General features: G+C 48.9%; 1 protein-coding gene across 1 annotated transcript in view; it reads right to left on the reverse strand.

Annotated features, from left to right (window-relative positions):
• Positions 1-446: 446 nt before the first annotated feature.
• Positions 447-20,305, reverse strand: part of PKN3 (protein kinase N3) — a 335,392-nt gene continuing 315,533 nt past the window's right edge. Inside the window, exons 20-22 of the mRNA XM_078646592.1 lie at positions 19,916-20,023; positions 15,230-15,310; positions 447-1,825 (exon numbers count right to left, since the gene is read on the reverse strand). Of these exons, the coding sequence (XP_078502718.1) occupies positions 1,613-1,825; positions 15,230-15,310; positions 19,916-20,023 (402 nt within the window). The 3' untranslated portion in view covers positions 447-1,612. The remainder of the gene's footprint in view (positions 1,826-15,229; positions 15,311-19,915; positions 20,024-20,305) is intronic.

Here is a 20,305-nt window from a genome sequence, read left to right on the forward strand (position 1 = left end):
GTGTACCATGGCTGCTTGTGTTTTCTCTGCCACTGACATGTCAGCACGCACCTCGGCTGCTTGTGCGACCTTTAACAATGCACCCCATTGCCACATGCACTAGCAGCAGGCGAGACCCCTACATCTACACCCCTGTGTTGGCATCTGTCCTGAGCAGCCTCACAAGAGAAATTACACCGAAGGAAGTAAGACAGCTGCAGGGCGTGCCCCACAGCTGGCCTTTCTATCCACTCTCCCATCCTGCTTCACCACAACACGTCCGTGTCTTCCAAAGCCCCTCTCCGTGCCAGCTTGGACCCGAGGAAGGCCACAGGCTCACATGTGCTGCTCAGGGCAATGATGGGTCTCTCTACCAGACCCATCTCCAAAGGCTGCCCTGCTGGTGAGGACCAAACATCACTTATTACACACGGTTTGAGAAATGAAGGGTAAGATCATGACTGGCATCGAAAGTCAGTGCATTTATTATTTATAAAGATATGTATTTCCAAATGGTCCACAAATAACATTTATATAGTTCAACGATGACAAACAACATAGACTTAAAACAGACATAACAAAACCCTCAGCTTAACATTTCTAGGCCCCATTCTGCAGCCACCCTGCATCTCAGGGCTTTCCACACCTGGATGCAGCTGGACTGAAAGTCTCAGGTGCTTCTTACTTCACAAGATAGTCTGTACTATGCTTTACATTTCATTTACACTTTTTTATCACCTGAAACTTAAACATAAAAGTGGACATCACACGTGTAACATGACCCTGCATACTCCAGACTGGCAACATTGTTTGCATGAGTCTGTCTCAGGAAAACAACAGAGTACAATGCCTTTACGATAGCTGTAATATAAAGAATACTTCATGTTCAAGATTCGGTGAGAGCCATCAATTCCTGAGGGAAGCGCCTTTACTCTAGTTGTAATACAAAGAATACTTCATGTTCCGGAGTCGGTGAGAGCCATCAATGCCTGAGGGAAGCGCCTTTACTCTAGTTGTTATATAAAGAATACTTCATGCTCTGGAGTCGGTGAGAGCCATGGGTTCCTGAGGAAAGCACATTTACTCTAGTTTAATATAAACTGTGGTTCCTGTTCTGGATTTGGTGAGAGTAAGTGTCTGGATCTCCCACCTTTATCAGAGGTGTGAGGGTCTCAACCAGAGGTATAAAAAGTGCTATGAAGGGGCTGTGGAACATACAGCCAGGGAGCCGGTGGAAACGCCTCCCTGCTGAATTTAGGACTCAGCTACTCCTGCTCAGGTGCCTGGAAGACATGACTGGTGTCCCATGAGCTTCCCAGTAATGGCCGCCAATGGTAGGCGAGTGTTAGCCAGGAGCACTGCCTCATCTCTTCTTCAGTGATCTTCTGAAGGCTGCGGAAGCCGGTCTCCTGAACCACGTGGTCACCAATCGAAGCCCCGGCACCAGAGCAGATGGAACGAGAGGAGGGTGGTGCTGACAGTCTGAGGTTACCCTGGACACTAAGCTACTTCTAACAGCAGCAATGCTGACATTCAACATGGGGGTGAAGTTGGGCATTTCATACCCAGTAACTGGCACCGAATGCTCAAGTGCACCCAGCTCCTGGTTGAACAAACCTCCAGCCGTCCCCAGTCATGATACAAACAGCTGATCAGACACAAAATCAAAGTCCTTGAAGAGGTTCTGCTCCTCTGAGGTGAGGGGGCACAGATCATTGGGAGGAGTGAGCTTCGGCTTCTGTGCTGTGAACTCTTCATCGAAGTGACTGATGTCTGTGGAGTGCTTCAGATGTGGCACAAACGGAGGCTTCACTTTCCGGGCGAGCAAGGCGGGCCAGTCAATCTCCTGCTCCAGGTGAAGAGAGGCACACCACATGGAAGAAAAAGGAGAAGTTACTCACAGCAACCAGAACACTCCTAGGCCATCATACACAACTCTTGGGAAGGTTGGCAGAAGCAGACACTGCACCATAGCTCTTCTAAGAGGACCAGGCCTACGTTCCCGTCATACGCCTGGCACTCTAGGTGAGGAACCAGGGCATGAGGGGCAAAGCGGATTGTAGTAATTACTCATGAAGGTTGTAGTAGATTTTCATTAGTTTATTGGTAGCAGCACAGATGACATCTTATACCATTTCAATCCAGGCTTCATATGAATGTCAACAGTCATAAGACTACAACAGCTGGCCCTAGAATGTAGAACTAACTCAAAGGTAAACTTGCCTCATGCACTGGCATGCGACTATTATGTAACTCTTAAAGGCATATTACTACATTGGAATGTAACACGGATCCTGCCTGGAGAAGGACCTCAGACTAGCAGGAGCAGGGTGGGGTCATCTGTAAAAGTAGTAAAAGGCAAAGTAGTTTGGAGAGGCACAGGGAAGGACTTCTAGTGACAGTAATTGATCCTATGTATTCAGTGAGCAGTTGAGTGTGACACTAGCCATCAGTATCAGGGACCAGGCGATGAGGAAGGAGAGGGGAACCCTCATGGCACCAGGGAACTGTACAGACATTTCACAATGACCAGAAATCAAGTCTGCCTCAAGGATAGAAAGTCACATCTGAGACGTGATCCTCCCAAGGAGGTAGTATCCCCAAGGAGGTAGTATCTCCCAAGGAGGTATCTCCCAAGGAGGTAGTAGGGCGTACTATCTTGCAAAGAAGTAGTATCTCCCAAGGACGTAGTATCTCCCAAGGACGTAGTATCTCCCAAGGATGTAGTAGAGCGTAGTATCTCCCAAGAGCGTAGTATCTCCCAAGGACGTAGTATCCCCCAAGGACGTACTAGCTCCTAAGGACGTAGTATCGCCCAAGGACATAGTATCGGCCAAGGACGCAGTATCGGCCAAGGACGCAGTATCGGCCAAGGACGCAGTATCGGCCAAGGACGCAGTATCGGCCAAGGACGCAGTATCGGCCAAGGACGCAGTATCGGCCAAGGACGCAGTATCGGCCAAGGACGCAGTATCGCCCAAGGACGCAGTATCGCCCAAGGACGCAGTATCGCCCAAGGACGCAGTATCGCCCAAGGACGCAGTATCGCCCAAGGACGCAGTATCGCCCAAGGACGCAGTATCGCCCAAGGACGCAGTATCGCCCAAGGACGCAGTATCGCCCAAGGACGCAGTATCGCACAAGGACATAGTATAGCACAAGGACATAGTATCTCCCAAGGACATAGTATCTCCCAAGGACGCAGTATCGCCCAAGGACGCAGTATCGCCCAAGGACGTAGTATCGCCCAAGGACTTAGTATCGCCCAAGGACATAGTATCGCCCAAGGACATAGTATCGCCCAAGGACGTAGTATCGCCCAAGGACGTAGTATCGCCCAAGGACATAGTATCGCCCAAGGACGTAGTATCGCCCAAGGACGTAGTATCGCCCAAGGACGTAGTATCGCCCAAGGACGTAGTATCGCCCAAGGACGTAGTATCGCCCAAGGACGCAGTATCGCCCAAGGACGCAGTATCGCCCAAGGACGCAGTATCGCCCAAGGACGCAGTATCGCCCAAGGACGTAGTATCGCCCAAGGACGTAGTATCGCCCAAGGACATAGTATCGCCCAAGGACGTAGTATCGCCCAAGGACGTAGTATCGCCCAAGGACGTAGTATCGCCCAAGGACGTAGTATCGCCCAAGGACGTAGTATCGCCCAAGGACGTAGTATCGCCCAAGGACGTAGTATCGCCCAAGGACGTAGTATCGCCCAAGGACATAGTATCGCCCAAGGACGTAGTATCGCCCAAGGACGTAGTATCGGCCAAGGACGTAGTATCGGCCAAGGACGTAGTATCGGCCAAGGACGTAGTATCGCCCAAGGACGTAGTATCGCCCAAGGACGTAGTATCGCCCAAGGACGTAGTATCGCCCAAGGACGTGGTATCCAAGAGAAGGCCAGTGATCTTGCTGGGCCTTAGTTGGTTGGGTGATTGGAGCGTTGGCAGAAAGCACAGAGGAGTTGGGGTGCAGTGTTCATTGTCTAGTGAGCATCTTACAATATATATCCGTGGTGGTCAGCCTCCATTGCCTCATCATATGAGTTGGAGTGCCCGTTGTGAGAGGGCGAAGATTACATCCAGCACCCATCGGATGAAGGGTGGTTGGGAGACCTGGGACTCAGAGTCTGGGGGTAGAAACCAGACGGGGTGGATGTGGGCATTACATGATCCCTCTCAGCAGCAGCAACTTCCTGGTGTGGCAGCAACGCTACTTGTTGGGGTCCAATAAAAAACAATGGATGCCACCAGCTCTTCCTCCAATCATAGAAGATCTTGACGGAGTCTTGTTGGTTGATATGTCAATTTCAATTTGTATTCAATCCATCAAGCATCTAAAGAACAAATTCAATCAATCAGCCAATAGTCAAATCAAATCAGCAGTGTTTATACAATTTTTCCAATCCAAGAAATTTGCTTCTTAGACTATTATTCGGAAGATTTCCATTGCCTCCCAAAGGTTTTGTTGAAGTAAATTTGCTGCAAGCTTTTCACGACCGTCCTCCATGATTTCTGGATTGCGCTACTAATATTCCTCGTATCAATCCCCCTACGCCGTGCCGCAGCAAAACAAAACCTTTGGGAGGCAATGAAAATCTTCTGAATAATAGTCTAAGAAGCAAGTTTCTTAAATTGGAAAATTTGAAAAAAATGGCTGATTTGATTCGACTACTGGCTGGATTGTTTTGAATTTGTACTTTTGATGCTTGATGGATTGAATAAAAATTTTAATTGACATACCAGCCAACAAGACTCCCTCAAGATCTTCTTTGATTGGAGGAAGAGCATACACCTCAGTCACTTATTTATGAATGACTGATAATTCACACGCTACTTTTGCATAGCTTCATTAGACGTGGCCCATTGGCGGTGGGACCACATTAAGTTGAGCGTAATTGGAACATTGTAATAATTTACCCGGATTACACGCCAGTGTATGCTTTGTCTCATGCCCGCACTGCAAGGAAGTTGTGTTATTGATGGTCATGCAGTTGTTGAAGTTGGTGCTGGCGTTGGTTGTTTGGTCTATCAGGGACAGGATGAGTTGGGGGTCATTGGGCGGGTCATTGGCGTAGATCATGGTGATGTCCTGTGAGCATATGATGTTGGCGAGTGTTGTCATCTATATGTTGAAAAGGCTGAGGGCCGGACCCTGTGGGACTCCGCATTTCAGGTTCTTGGTGTCCAAGGTGCAGGATAGCAGCCTTATCATTTAGGTTCTTCCCGTGAGGAAGGAGCAGATCCGTTGGAGTGCCGATCCTTATATGCCAATCATGTGGTTGTGGCGTCTTCTGATGAGGCTGTTGTGGGAAACCGTGTTGAAGGCCATGGAGAGGTCAAGCTGGGTGAGGGCCGCTGTTTCTGCTCAGTCCAAATGGTTTGAATAGTGATGGTTGCCGTGCTTAGTGCGGTTTTATTGCTGTGGTTCTTCTGAATCCCGATTGGGTGTGAGCTAGCAACTGGTGGAGCTCGAGGTGGGATGTTAGTTGATTGTTGATGGCCTTCCTAATCACGTTAGCTGCATAGGAAAGCAGGGAGATGGGCCAGAATTTGCTCGGTTGATTCGGGTCTGCTGTGGGCTTCTTGAGGAGGGGGTGGATTTCTGCAAGTTTTCATTCCTCCAGGAAGGTGGCGGTCGCGATGGATGTGTTGATGACGTGGGTCTGGGTGATGCTGATTGGATATGTTTCCAGGTCGTTGATGTGGTGGGAACAAGGGCCCATTTGGGCCCCCAAGTGGATGATCCGCATGATTACTGCGGTGTTCTTGCTGGTGAGGGTTGTCCATTCCATCAGTTGGCCATCTTGGTTGGTGGTGGGCTTTAAGTTCTCTGTGGTGTGGTTGGTGTGCGACGCTGCTGTAGAGGATTGGAGGTGTTTAGCTGTGCTTTACAAGTCCGATTTGATTGACTTATTGAAGAAAGGCTCAAAAGCAATGCAAAAGAAGTGGAGAAAAGATGCTCAAAAAGGTGAAAAGCGAAGAGGCTCAGAGGGTTAGAAAGGCCCGAAAGCAAGAGTGAAAGGTGAGAAATGTGTGAGAAGAGGTCTGAGGAATGAGAAAAAATAAGATGGAAGGAGCAGAAGGGAGAGAAGAGCAGCTGAAGCAAGGGGTGAGGAAGGAGCCGCAGGCAGAAGAAGCCAGGTCCGGAAGAACAAGTTACTTACCTTCGGTAACGCTTTTTCTGGTAGATACAATATCTGCCTGTGGATTCCTCACATTGTGAATATCCCCCTTGCGTCAGCAACGTTCGGAATTTTTCTTCGTAGCACGCCGGCGTGGACGACGTCATAGGAGCACGGCATCACGCGCGACTCCGTCTGACGTCACCGACTCCTTATTAGGCCCACGTCGGCGTGATGACGTCAGTTCCGCCCTTTTTTCCGTGCCTTCGAGGCACACGGACGGACCAACGACAACAAATATGCATATATACAATGTACACAGTACATACAAACCATAATAGCACACAGTGCATAGCAAAGGTATCAAAACTCAAAATATATACAAACAATAAAATCAGGTATAGCAGAGTGGACAACGGGGAGGCGGGTGGGCATGTGAGGAATCCACAGGCAGATACTGTATCTACCAGAAAAAGCGTTACCGAAGGTAAGTAACTTGTTCTTCTGATAGATACATCTGCCGTGTGGATTCCTCACCTTGTGAATAGAGTCCCACAGCAGTCCCCACTCCCGGAGGAGGGTGACCACTCTGCTATACCAGGAAATCTTGGAGAACAGAACACGTGAAGTGGCCGTCCCTCCTCACCTCAGAATCCAAGCAGTAATGCTTCGCAAAAGTGTGGAGGGTGGCCCAAGTCGCGGCTCTGCAAATGTCCTCAACTGGAACACCTCTAGACAAAGCAGATGTTGCAGACTTTGCTCTAGTGGAATGAGCTCTAATACCCTCAGGAGGGTCCTTACCCGCCAGTGAGTAGCAAATCTTGATGCACAGGATTATCCACCTGGAAAGTGTGCGCTTGTGCACCGCTCTGCCCTTCTTGCAGCCAGCAAAACCAATAAACAGCTGGTCGTCCATCCGGAAGTCTTTAGTTCTGTCCAGATAAAAAGACACCGCCCTCTTAGGGTCCAGATGGTGTAGCCTCTCTTCCTCCTTAGACGGGTGAGGGGGAGGATAGAAGGTAGGAAGGGTAATGGACTGTCCTAGATGGAAGGGAGTTACCACCTTAGGCAGAAAAGCAGCCCTGGTCCTGAGAACCAGTCTTTCAGCATGAATGGACAGGAAAGGGGGCTGTGAACTAAGAGCCTGAAGCTCACTTACCCTCCTTGCCGAGGTGATTGCTACTAAGAAGACAGTCTTGAAAGACAACAGCCTCATGGGACACTTGTGCAAGGGTTCGAAGGGGGAACCCATCAAATAGGTTAACACAAGATTCAAATCCCAATGAGGAATAACAAAAGGAGTAGGAGGGAATCTATTAGTGAGTCCCTTCAAAAATCTTAAAACCACTGGAGACTTAAAAAGAGAGGGCTGATCCGGCAAACAGAGAAAAGCCGACAAAGCCGAAAGATACCCCTTGACCGTGGCAACAGCAAAATCTTGCTGCGCCAGAGAAAGAGCAAACTGCAAAATGTCAGATAAATGAGCCTTCAAAGGGTTAACATCCCTCTCCCTGCACCAAGAGACAAATTTAGACCACCTATACGAATAAATGGACTTAGTGGAGTCACGCCTGGCAGAAAGAATGACATCCACCACATCGTGTGGGAGAGAAAAGGAATTCAAGTTGCCCCGTTCAATCTCCAGGCATGAAGGTGTAAGGTCTGGAGGTGGGGGTGTAGAACCTGCCCCTGCATCTGAGAGAGGAGGTCTTCCCTGTAAGGGAGACGGAGCGGCGGGTGAGAGGAAAGGTGGAGAAGGTCCGTGTACCACACCCTTCTTGGCCAATCCGGGGCGACCAATATGACTTGGGCCCGGTCCTGGCGAATCTTCCTCAGAACCCGAGGAATCAAGGGTATGGGAGGAAACGCGTAAAGGAGTTGAAACTGGAGACTGCAGAAGGACAGGCAGTGAGCATTCTCGCGAGTGGCAAACAGGTCCACCCGAGGAATCCCCCACATCTGAAAGATGTCGTGAACCACCTCCGGGTGAAGCCTCCACTCGTGATCCGCAGAGAACTGCCGACTGAGACTGTCTGCACGAACGTTCAGAACTCCGGCCAGATGATTTGCCATCAGACAAATCTGATGGTCCTGAATCCAGGACCAGAGGCGCAGAGCCTCTCTGCAGAGACACTGCGACCCTACACCTCCATGCTTGTTGATGTACCACATCGCGGTCGTGTTGTCCGTCAGGACTTGAACTGACTGACCGCGAAGGGAAGGGAGGAAGGCCTTGAGCGCCAAACGTATCGCCCGCAATTCTAGAAGGTTGATGTGAAGCAACCTTTCCTCTGGAGACCAAAACCCTTTGACCTCCAGGTCCCCCAGATGAGCACCCCACCCTAAAGTGGATGCATCCGTTATCACTGTGGCCACCGATGGAGGCAGCTGAAAAGGCTTTCCTTGGGACAGATTGCCTTCCACGCCCCACCAAGACAGATCCGCTGCAGTTTCTCTGGATATCCTCACTGACTCCCTGAGATCTCCGTTGTGCTGATACCACTGCCTGCGGAGGCACCACTGGAGTGCCCTCATGTGCCAGCGTGCATGGTTGACCAACAGAATGCAAGAAGCCATCAGACCGAGCAGGCGAAGAACCTTCAGGACTGGAACGACCGCTCCATTGTAAAATAAAGGAATCATTTCCTGTATGTCGCGAATCCTTTGAGGTGGAGGGAATGCACGACATACAGTAGTGTCCAGTACCGCACCTATGAACAGGTTGCGCTGGGAGGGCACCAGGTGGGACTTGGGTACATTTATCGAAAAACCCAACCTGTGAAACAACTGAGTTGTCTCTTGCAGATGATGAAGCACATTCTCCGGCGACTCCGCTTTGATCAGCCAGTCGTCCAGATAGGGGAACACAGGAATCCCCGATCTTCTGAGATGCGCAGCCACCACTGCCATCACCTTGGTGAAAACTCGAGTCGCAGAAGTAAGACCAAACAGAAGGGCCGCAAACTGGTAGTGCTGCGATCCCACCGTAAAACAGAGATACTTCCTGTGCGACTTCAGGATTGGGATGTGAAAATACGCATCCTGCAAGTCGATCGACACCATCCAGTCTTCTTCCATCAGCACTTGAAGAACCTGTGCAAGTGTGAGCATTTTGAACTTCTCCTGTTTGAGATAGAGGTTCAAAATCCTGAGGTCCAGGATTGGTCGAAGTCTGCCATCCTTCTTGGGTATCAGGAAATACCGGGAGTAGCACCCCTGACCCCTTTCCTGCTCTGGAACCACCTCTATAGCACCCTTTCTGAACAGTGCCAGGACTTCTTCCTGCAGGAGAAGAAGATGGTCCTCCGAACAATAACCTTGGCAAGGAGGGTAATTGGGAGGGAACTCCTGGAAAGGAAGAGCATACCCATTTTCTACGAGATTGGGAATCGGTTACATCAGATCTTTGGGTTCTCAATCTCGTAGAAAATGAGTAAGCCGACCCCCTACCGGACCAACATGATCCAGAATGGTGGATCTAGGGCTGCTTTGCTGATGCGGGTGGGGGTTGGGCATTATTGGAGGAAGTGGAGGAAGAGGAGACCTGACGTCCACGACCCTTCTGTCTACCTCTATAGGATTTGTACAGAGGGTTCTGCTGCTGCTGTTGTTGCTGTTGGCCTTGCCTGAAGGGACGAAAAGAGGATCTACCGAAACCTCTAAACTTCCTAACTGCCGACCCTCTCGTCTGGAGACCCAAAGATCTTGCAGTAGCCCGGCTATCTTTAAATCTTTCCAAAGCGACATCTGCCTTTTTTCCAAAAAGGCCAGTCCCGTCAAAGGGTAAGTCCAGCAAAGTGGATTGCACATCCGCAGAGAAATCAGAGGATTTCAGCCATGCGGCTCTCCTGGTGGCAACAGTAGAGCCCATAATCCTGGCAACAGAATCAACAGTGTCCATGCCACTCTGAATTACCATGCGTGCCGCAGCCTGAGTATCGGAGACCACTTCATTAAAGTTCTTTCTATCCTCTTCTGGAAGCTTGGATGATAATTGCTTCACAGAATCCATCAATGCATGGACATACCTCCCCAAAAGGCAAGTAGCATTAGTGGATTTTAGAGCCATGCTACCTCAGGAGAAAATCTTCTTATCAGACTGATCCAACTTTTTTGATTCCTTATCTGCTGGCACCTGAGGAAAAGAACCTGCAGACCTGGTGGAACAAGCGGCCTGTACCACTAGACTCTCTGGTGAAGGATGAGAAGAGAGAAACTCGGCGTCACCAGGTGCTACTCTGTAGCGTCTTGCAACAGATCTCGAAACAGCAGGAGTAGTCAACGGCCTCTTCCAGACCTCCTTTATCGGATCAGTTAAAGCCTCAGTGAATGGCAATGTAGGCTCAATAATAGAAGAAGGAGAGTGCAAAACTTCAGTAAAGATGTTAGGCTTATACTCAACAGTAGGTAAGGTTAAGTTGAGAAGATCTGCAGCCTTCCTAATAACAACATGGTAGGGCGCCACTTCCCTAGATGGTGCATCAAACTGAAGGCAAACCCCACTCAGGAGAGAGCTCCAGACCACTAGCACTATGTAGGTCTTCAAAATAATCATCCTGATCAAGAAGCTCACCCTCTTCCACATCAGAATCTTCACCTCTTTTTTCTTCCAAGAGACGCTGAGCCCTGCGCCTTGACCACTCCACACGAACCGAAGTCGACGGATCCGTTAACGACTCCGACGGAGCCGGTTCCGACGTCCAGCGAGGAGCCGGGGCAGCTGGAAGACGAGACTCACGGACTGGTGTGGCACTTAGATCCAAACCACGAGGTCGATCCGGAGCCGGCGAAGCCGCATGCGGAGTTGAAGACCTCGGCGGAGCCGTACCGAGCCAAGGTGTAAGTGGCGCCGGCATAAATGGCATAAATGGAGCTGGGGCGTAACTCTGAGGGATGCCCAAGTTGTAAGACAACGGACCCATGGGACCAACAGGCGCACCAGTGGGGTACATTGCTCTCGAGTAAACTCCAAACATCGCATTAAGGAAATGCGAGGGGTCCTGTCCAGGACCAGGAAAAGGAGGGTAAGAACCTACTGGATGTTCTGAAGGAGGACGTTCCGACATAGGCTCATTCTGACCCTCTTGATCCACGGGAGTTTCCATAGGAGTCGGAGTTCGAGGAACTACCTCTTCTTCTTCCTCATGCTCCGAAGAATGTTGAGACACTGGATCCGGTTCTTGTGCCGGAGTCGGGGAACATCCGAGAGACTGAACAGGAGAAGGAGAAATGAAGTCCTTATGATGCTTACGAGACTTCTTCTTCGAATCCGAAGACTCCTTTCCCGAATGATGCTTAGAGCTGTGCTTTCTCCTCTTGTGTTTTCTCTTCAAAGAGCTCGAAGCGTGACCCGAAGCCGACCTGGATCCAGATCTCGATCTCTCCCTGGATCTCGACTTCGCTCTGGACCTCGAAGCCGATCTCGACTTCGAGCGTCTCGACGTCGACCTCGAAGATCTTCCAGTCTCTCTTCCCTTTACCTTCGCAAGAAGAAGTTTTGCTTCATGTTCTCGTAACGCCTTAGGGTTCATCTTGAAACAGGACCGACAGTTCTTAACATCATGGTCCGATCCAAGACACCATAAGCAATCGCCATGAGGATCGGTGATTGACATCATGCGAGCGCAGGACCCACATTGCTTGAATCCTGTCTTCCTCGACGACATCTTCGATGAAGAAAGAAGAATTAAAGGAAAAAACAGCAACACTGTAATAGTAGAAGATACAAAGTATCGCCGAAGATCCCAGAAACCGTTAGCGTCGAAGACACGGAAAAAAGGGAACTGACGTCATCACGCCGACGTGGGCCTAATAAGGAGTCGGTGACGTCAGACGGAGTCGCGCGCGATGCCGTGCTCTTATGACGTCGTCCACGCCGGCGTGCTATGAAGAAAAATTCCGATCGTTGCTGACGCAAGGGGGATATTCACAAGGTGAGGAATCCACACGGCAGATGTATCTATCAGAAGGGCTTAGACTGGTCAGAGGACCAGTCAAAGGTAAGTGGGTGGAGACACTTGCTCAATGGGGTCGCACAAGGGCTGCTAGTAGGCCCTAAGAGGGGGAGAAGCATGGGAGGACACTGGGTGGGCTGGTCTTTGTGGGAAGAATAGGTGGCAGGAGCTGATAAGGAGTGGAGGGAGATGCCCTGGAGGGGGGCTGCGAGGATTACAACTGAGGCCTATGTGGAGAAAGGGCGCACAAGCTGAAAGAAAGCAGTGGCTCAGAAAAAAGAGTGTATGCGAGGCAAAGGTTGATGAGAGGCTCAAAATCAAGGCACAGAAACTGGTGAAAGAAGGCTCAAAAGCAAGGCACAGAAAGTGGCAAAAGTAGGCTCTAAAGCAAGGGACAAAAAGAGGTGAAAAGAGCAGACTCGAGTGAGAAAGAGTGGACGCAAGCATAGCAGAATAAACGCCAGAAATCAAGAGTGAAAGGTGTGTATGTACCTGGTCTTGTGCCTGTCCTCAATGACGTTACACAAATGAATTTTCTTAAAGTGCAGCCTGTGGGTGGGGGACCTTCACGGAACACTTGATGCAAAAAGCTTGTGAGAGGGACAGGATATAGTTATACAGTCAACAAGTGGATCACAGCTTGCTCCATAGTCACCAATACACACCTGAGAAATTCAGGCCTGAGAAAACGACTGTGAGAATCCTATGATAGAGACTTTTGTTAAAATCTGACCTTTAAAGTGGAGAGTGGAAAGGTGAGTGAGAGCCATCACTTTGTTACTGTGGAAGAACCCATCTGGTACTAAAGCGAGAACAAGAGGGAGTTTCATGAACATTTCTCACCAAGACTACGGTTCCTGAGAGGGGTTTGTTCTCCATCGATGGCTTCAAGATGGGACCACAACACGGCTTTAATGACAACAAAACCTAACTAATTGTGTTCTTCTGTGCAGTCTTCACAAACATAAGACTAGAGGTTCACGTTTAGATGTCGAAGAGTTAACTTTGAAAGCACCCCACTTCCAAGTTCATACGCGGAGAGCAAGGGTTGGGAAGCCTACGTGCTGGAGTGGAAAAGAAGGTCCTTGCGGAAGGATATAAATCCAGCCACCTTTCAAGGAAAAGGACATTTGAGTTCCAGGTTCGGAAGGTTCAGGTAAAAGTCCGTACGAATCAAGTAGTGTCTCAGCTGGATGTGTGGTTGGGCTCTTTCTTGATTGTAGAATGGAGAGGAAAGGTGCACATGAAGTTCTCTAAACAGTTGAGAAATGGGGCTTTCAATGCCACCGTGTGTCCAAACCCCTGTCCAACCCGAGCCACACAGTGAACACGCTAACACTTCTGTTTCAAGACAAAGGCTAGTTTAGCAATACCAATGAATTGAAAGATAAAGTGTTAACATTTGCCATGGATGACAAGTGGCTTCTTTGAACAATGATGCAGCTGGTTTTAAAGATGGTGCGGGTCGGCAAGGGGAGCCAATGGACATCCTTAAAGACGGGGGTGATGTGATCATATCCCTCCAGGTGCTGGATAAGAGATGCTGCGGCACGTAGGATGCCCCCAACGGGTGCCGGTGTGGAGTCTAGGAGGCCGCGGAGTGGGGCATTAGCACCAACCAGAGGTGGGAGTACCAGGGCTTGAACAGCAGTCTTGAAAATGCCTCCGGGAAGGAACAGTTTCACTACCTTTAGACGAGAGAGCTTGTACCAGGCCGTTCTTTGTTTGTCCTTGAGGCCGAGGTTAGAGTCCAGGGTGAATCCAACGGACTAAGCATTCGCTGAAAGTTAGGATTCAAAGCGGTCACTGAGCCAGGTTTGTACTGTTTCTTGTTTGTTGTTCTTGGCAAAAAACTAAACTCTACCCTTGTTGGTTGAGCTTCAGGGAGGCACTGGACATCCATATGTGGATGAGCAGACGGTGGACATCCAGATGTGGGTGAGCAGACGGTGGACATCCAGATGTGGGTGAGCAGACGGTGGACATCCAGATGTGGGTGAGCAGACGGTGGACATCCAGATGTGGGTGAGCAGACGGTGGACGTCCAGATGTGGGTGAGCAGACAGTGGACATCCAGATGTGGGTGAGCAAACTGTGTTTGAGGTGTTGAATTTCTGAAGCAAAGGAGTCTTTCAAGTAGGGTTGTGCATCATTTGCTGTGAGCTGGCGATCCGATACAGAAGCGGGGCCAATCTCCTCACTTCCCAGAACCGACTGATTCTCATGCAAGGAGTGACCTGCTGGTCAGCAGTCAACGCAGAGAAAGTCGAGGGGGGGCGAGAGACACAGGCTAGCTTCTGCATGTTCTTGCAGCTAAGATAAGCAAGCTCTGCATATAGTATATGTGAAATTACTTTGCAAGTGAATACTTGAACAAAATCACTGGTTTCTATATCAATAACTATCTTCAGAGCTTTGAAAATTAAATCGGTCCTCTAAGTGAGTCTTCTGAAGTTGCTTTCCAGAAGGAAGACTTGTACTTCCTTTAGAAGAGAGCCTGTATCAGGCCCTCTATTCTTTGGCTCTGTGTTTGTTGAGGGTGAGGTTGGTGTCCGAGGTGAATCCAAGTGAGTTGTCATTCAGCGAAAAGTTGGGGACTGAAGCCGGCAATGTTTATGCATTGACCCAGGATTGTACTGGATCATTTTTGTTTTCTTGGCTATTTTATTTTTAGATATATAAGCATTGGAATTTACTTAGAACCTACCTTACAGGAAAGCTGTGGAGAGTAAAGGGGGGCTGGGGAATTACACAGGGATGTAACAAACCATGTACGCCTGCAAGAAACTGGATCAGGGGATTCCTACCGCCCGGACACTGACCTGGGGACTGGGAGGTTCCATATCAATGGTCATAAACCCTGAACCCCTATCACACGTAGGGTGCTGCAGCTTTCAATATAATCAGCCTCGGTTACAGATGACCCCCGCTCATTGCTCCTGCAGCGGCTGCCAACATTCACCTGAGCAGCTCCTTACTTGTGCTCTACCCTGGGAGCGCGTGCAGGCCAGCTCCTTACATGTGCACTACCCTGGGAGCGCATGCAGGCCAGCTCCTTCCCTATGCTCCACCCTGGGTGCGCGTGCAGGCCAGATGTCAATATCTAACTCTAGGCCAGTCTGGGATTGGGATGAAGCAGCTACAAAGAGTAGAAAGGTTGCTTTCCTACCTGGAAAAAGGTGTGGACTTTGATCTCCTCAGCATCTCCTTCTCCAGCCCCAAGCCTCCGCCTCGGGTCCTTGTGCAGGAGCTGGAAAACAGAAAAGAAGCGCCTAGAAGCCAGAGCTTTGTAGGAAGGTGAAGGCAAACTGAGAAGCACAGAAACAAGACAACTATGGAACAAAGGAGAGGGAGGGCAGGAATCCCCAGGGTTTGCAGATTCAAGGGCAGCAAGAAAGAACCTGGAGCAAGAACCAAGAATTGTCTCAAACTCTTCACTATCCGCAGGGAAAAAACAAATCACAAACTCCTAGGAAACCCCTGCGTCCCACAAACCCACCCTGCAGGTGTAACGTACACTAGTGAAGCAGGAACGAGCATGGAAAACCTAAAGGTACCCGAGACAATGGAAGGATTTAAAGCACTCACAGTGAGGCAGGTAAAACTAAATGTAGGTTCCAAAGAGTTGAGAGCCTCCTGCTGGGGCAGTCATGGAACCTCTAACTGCTGACAAAGACATGTAGAAGATTCAAACCCCTCCCTCGCCTGTGAAAATAACCAAATGCTGCACTTATCCAGCCCAGAAGGAAGTTCAGTTCTTGAAATGACTAGATGCAGAAAATTCTGAAAAACAGACTCCCATACCCTGAAGGGCTTAAACAATTAAATGCACAATAGACAGAATATTGTTCCATTTTACAGGAACCTCTGTCCCTGTGGGAATCAAATCTTATTAAAAAAATAAGAATCAATGTGTATTTCACAACACAGCTTTATATCTAAAGAGCCTTCTATAAACTTGAAGTAAACACAACGTCACCAAACACCTCACAGTTGTTCTGAATTAAACATGTAAAAGTTCAAAATAGTTGAACATCAAAAGGTGCGAGCTCTTAGGGCCAAAATAAAAAAAATTAATCTGAGACAAAATCCTAACTTTACGACTCTTGGTATTCACAAAGGGCATTTAGGAGTACTGAAGTTAGGATTCCTCAGAGTAAGGGCTGACCTTACCACTTGTCCCATCCGTCAGCTCCTGGCCCAGGTCACCTACAACATGGTCGCCGAGAGACAGACCCCAGAATTCCCGTCACTCAAATGTCTGTTTATGGATGTTGATATCTCGCAGAGTGCTCCAGAGTTACTTTGAAGAAACATCAGAGCCCCAGCCGGAGAGGTGGATGATGAAGAGATTTGGTTGTGAAGTTGATAATTCTCCAACTCATGGGGACCGGCACCGCAGAAGAGCTGGGGTGCAGAAGAGGTTGCGATCGGTCCAGTTGGCTAGTGGCTGATTTCTAATCCCCAGCCTCCAATTTGGAATTTTTACTGAAGCCAAATATCAAACTGACCCACCCACGTTAGGAATCCAGGAGCCATTTACAATGTATTACATATTTCTGTAAAAAGACTTTAAATATAAATTTAGGAGGCTATGTTGACTGAATTTCAATGAATGCGGTTACTGGAAAAATGGCCAGTTTGAGTTTAAATAGTCAGTTGCACAAACCTAGATGGCGGTCGTTAACTTTTATTAATAAAGGGAAAGCTATGATGCAGCTCATTGAAGCTAAAATCTAACAAAGCACCTGCAAGGTCTCCACAGGCTGCAGTATTCCATCATGCCTTGCAGCCACTGGTGCTTAGATTCCCCTTTCTGGCTCTTGAGGAAGAATCCTCCCCGCTGGAAATTCAGTTTTGAATCTTTTCCCCAGCAGCCAACATCTTTCACCAGCAGGAGTGTCATCATTTCCTAACTGAAAAACTCCCTTTTAAATGCTTAATGACAATGTTTCATAAGTGTGAGCATCCTTGCTGTCGGAGGAAAAAGACCACCCAGATGTCGTGCCCCTTCTGTAACCACAAAAGGTTGAAGAATCGGAGTTTGTCCAGAAGAAGCTGACAGGACCTGAGCTTGGAAATCAGGAAGATCTTAAGAAATCAGAGATGCAGAAGGCAGAACAAGCAGAGAAGGTGCTGAAGTGGAGAAGCTTTGTTATAGAGAAGAGCTTTCTTCATTCAGCCTTCGCCAACGCTCGCCCTCTATAGAGAACTCTCCAGAGAGAGAACCGGTGACCTGAAGTGACAAGACTGTCAAGATCCTATGGCCTGTACTGTCAGGGAAGGGGAAGGAGAAGAGGACAACAGAGGGAAAAACCAAAGGGGACAAACAATTGTATATAATCAGTTACAAGATGAGGAAGAACAGATTACAACTCCAGGCATTAGCCACCCTGAGGCCTCTAAGGACCCGGGCAGCGCGAAATCCAAACAGCAATGTCCTGGTAAGAAACAGCGCCAACTACAATTAAAGTATTTTTGGAAGAGCTAGAAACTCAGACTGAGGCCAGAGGAGTTAAAAGTATTAGACACAATGACGGAAGAGAAAGGCATTTAATGCATTAGTGTCCCACATGTTTAACTCGAATAAGCCTATTTTTTCCGCTGCCCGTCACCATGCATGTTGTTACAACATGGTCATTACAACAACCGCATTGTAACAACGCATACCATTACTCTGCAAGTCATAACAACAACTTGCAAAGGAGGGCGCTGGATGTTGGAATAGTATAATTTACTATTCCAACCCCAGTCTGTGCGGACAGTAGGGAAGGTGTTGGATTTTAAATCCAACACCTCCCCCCCCTCCGCAAGTCGTTGTTAGGACTTGCGGGGTAATGGAATACGTTGTTACAACACGGTCGTTGTAATGACCATGTTGTAACATGCGGGGTGATGGTTTCGTGGTGAGGGTTGTTTACCGTTTAACTATCAATCAGAGAGTCGCGGGCAGGAAGTGTGTGTGTGCTGAAGCACACTCCAAGGCTAGCAATAGCGGAGACTAAGCCATGACGTTGGGTATCCTTGGAGTTTAGTGGTCCTCTCCACGGTTAGCAATAGCGGCAACTGGGCTATGATGTGAGGTGTCCCTGGATCTTACCATCATTACAGACCTCTCCATGGCTAGCAATTGCAGAGACTAAGCTATGTGAGGTGTCCCTGGAGATCAGTCAGCTGTCACCGCGACATAAGATGCAGATAAAGCCTTTGAGTTAATCTCGAAGTCTGGGCGGTGAACTCCGCCCCCCTTGCGGAGTTTGCAGAATTTTCTGCACTCCACGTTACACGGAGCTCGCTGTGCGGAGCAGAGTTTTTTTCCCGGCTCGCATTCGTCAACGTCAAGCTGGTGAGCCCATCGAGGAAAATCCACCTCCCGGGCGAGATTTTTCCTTGTTCGCGATCGTCAACATCATGTTGGAGAGCGCGAGCATGGAAAATCAACCTCACAGCAATATTTCTCAACGCGGGCGGTCAGTGAGGGTTCCAATGTTACACAGTGGACCGTCGGCGACCTTACACAGCCTCCGGTGTGTCTGAGTGTATCAAGATTACCAGCCTCTGGCGTTTGTGAGTAACCTTGATACAGAGTATCACGATTACCAATGCTACATTGTGAACTGTCGGCTGCTACACTGTGAACCGTCGGCTACCTTCCACAGCCTCTGGTGTTTGTGAGTGGCTTGATACAGAGTATCAAGATTACCCAGGCTACACTGTGGACCGTTGGTTACCTTACGCGGCCTCTGGAGTTTGCGAGTGACCTTGATACAGAGTATTAAGTTTATCAAGGCTACACTGTGGACCGTTGGTTACCTTACGCGGCCTCTGGCGTTTGCCAGTGACCTTGATACAGAGTATCAAGGTTTCCAATGCTGCATTGTGAACTGTCGGCTGCAACCCTGTGGACTGTCGGCTGCAACCCTGTGGACTGTCGGCTACCTTACGCAGCCTCTGGCGTTTGCGAGTGACCTTGATACAGAGTCTCAAGATTACCAGTGCTACATCGTGGACCGTTGGCTACCTTACGCAGCCTCTGGCGTTTGCGAGTGACCTTGAAACAGAGTATCAAGATTACCAGTGCTACACTGGACATGATGACTACCTTACGCACCCTCTGGCGTTTGTGCGCAACCTTGATACAGAGTATTAAGATAACAAACGCTACGTGATTTCTGGCTTTACATGTTCAATGTCTCTGACTACAAAGGTCTCACTAGGCTGTTGCCCAAGTTGCTGAATTTCCAGTTAAACCTGAACACAAAAAAAAAAGTTAATAATTTTTCAACCAAAAAAAGTAGACAGTATGGGTTTCACCCAATAAACCTGAATGGTGATGTTTTCAGAGTACCAGGAGTCTCAATATGTAGATCCAGGCTGATACCAGGGATCTGAAAATGTGTAGTCGGGCACAGTTCAGTTGAACTCAACAGCAGCACATGGGAGCAGTGAGTGAACTACTGGACTAGCCTGGTAAGAATCCTCCTACTGAACCAAACCCACAGACCAGGCCTGTCGCGGCAACATATCATTGCTCAGTACACTGGGACAGTGACACCCCCTCCCTTGCCCCGCACCCCCAAACACGCAGCCACCCAATGGTCAGTCATTTGGTCCTTTCTGAACCATCTCAAGAGACTGGTCCAAGCAGTGATATCAAATTATTCAACTCCATGAAAACATGTAACGGAAGGAGAATGGGGCAGCAGAACTCGGTTTTCCTGGGACCTTCCTCAGATGGGGTGAGATTGAAAAGATGTGACTGAGGAATGACCGATCGGGGGCAAGTCGCTTCTTCGTCTTGACTGGGGGCATGTCACTTCATCTTGGGTTACCCAGTCTGGGTTTCCAGTCTTACCTTGCGGATGACTCCAATCACCTCCAGAGAGAGGCAGCGTGGGTATCGCACCTCCTCGTTCACGATGCTGTCAAACATTTCCTCCTCATCATCACCAGGGAACGGAGACTGAAACAAGAAATAGTCCAATCAGCACAACAACACAGACCCATCCAATAATAGACCCGCCATCCTGCCTCAGGGCCTTCTACAGCTGGAATAGAACTACAGGTATACCATCCAATCTGGGATGTCACTCTTGCTGATGACACTTTACATTCCATACATTAGAAATATTATAAATTCCTGTGAAGTCTGAGCAATATCACTCCGAACAGACACTGGGCTTGATAATCATCCGTACAGACACTAGAATAGAGTATCATTCAGTAAAGACACTGGGCTGGAGGA

This window comes from Lissotriton helveticus, chromosome 5_2, assembly GCF_964261635.1.
Source record: "Lissotriton helveticus chromosome 5_2, aLisHel1.1, whole genome shotgun sequence".
Taxonomy (NCBI): domain Eukaryota; kingdom Metazoa; phylum Chordata; class Amphibia; order Caudata; family Salamandridae; genus Lissotriton; species Lissotriton helveticus.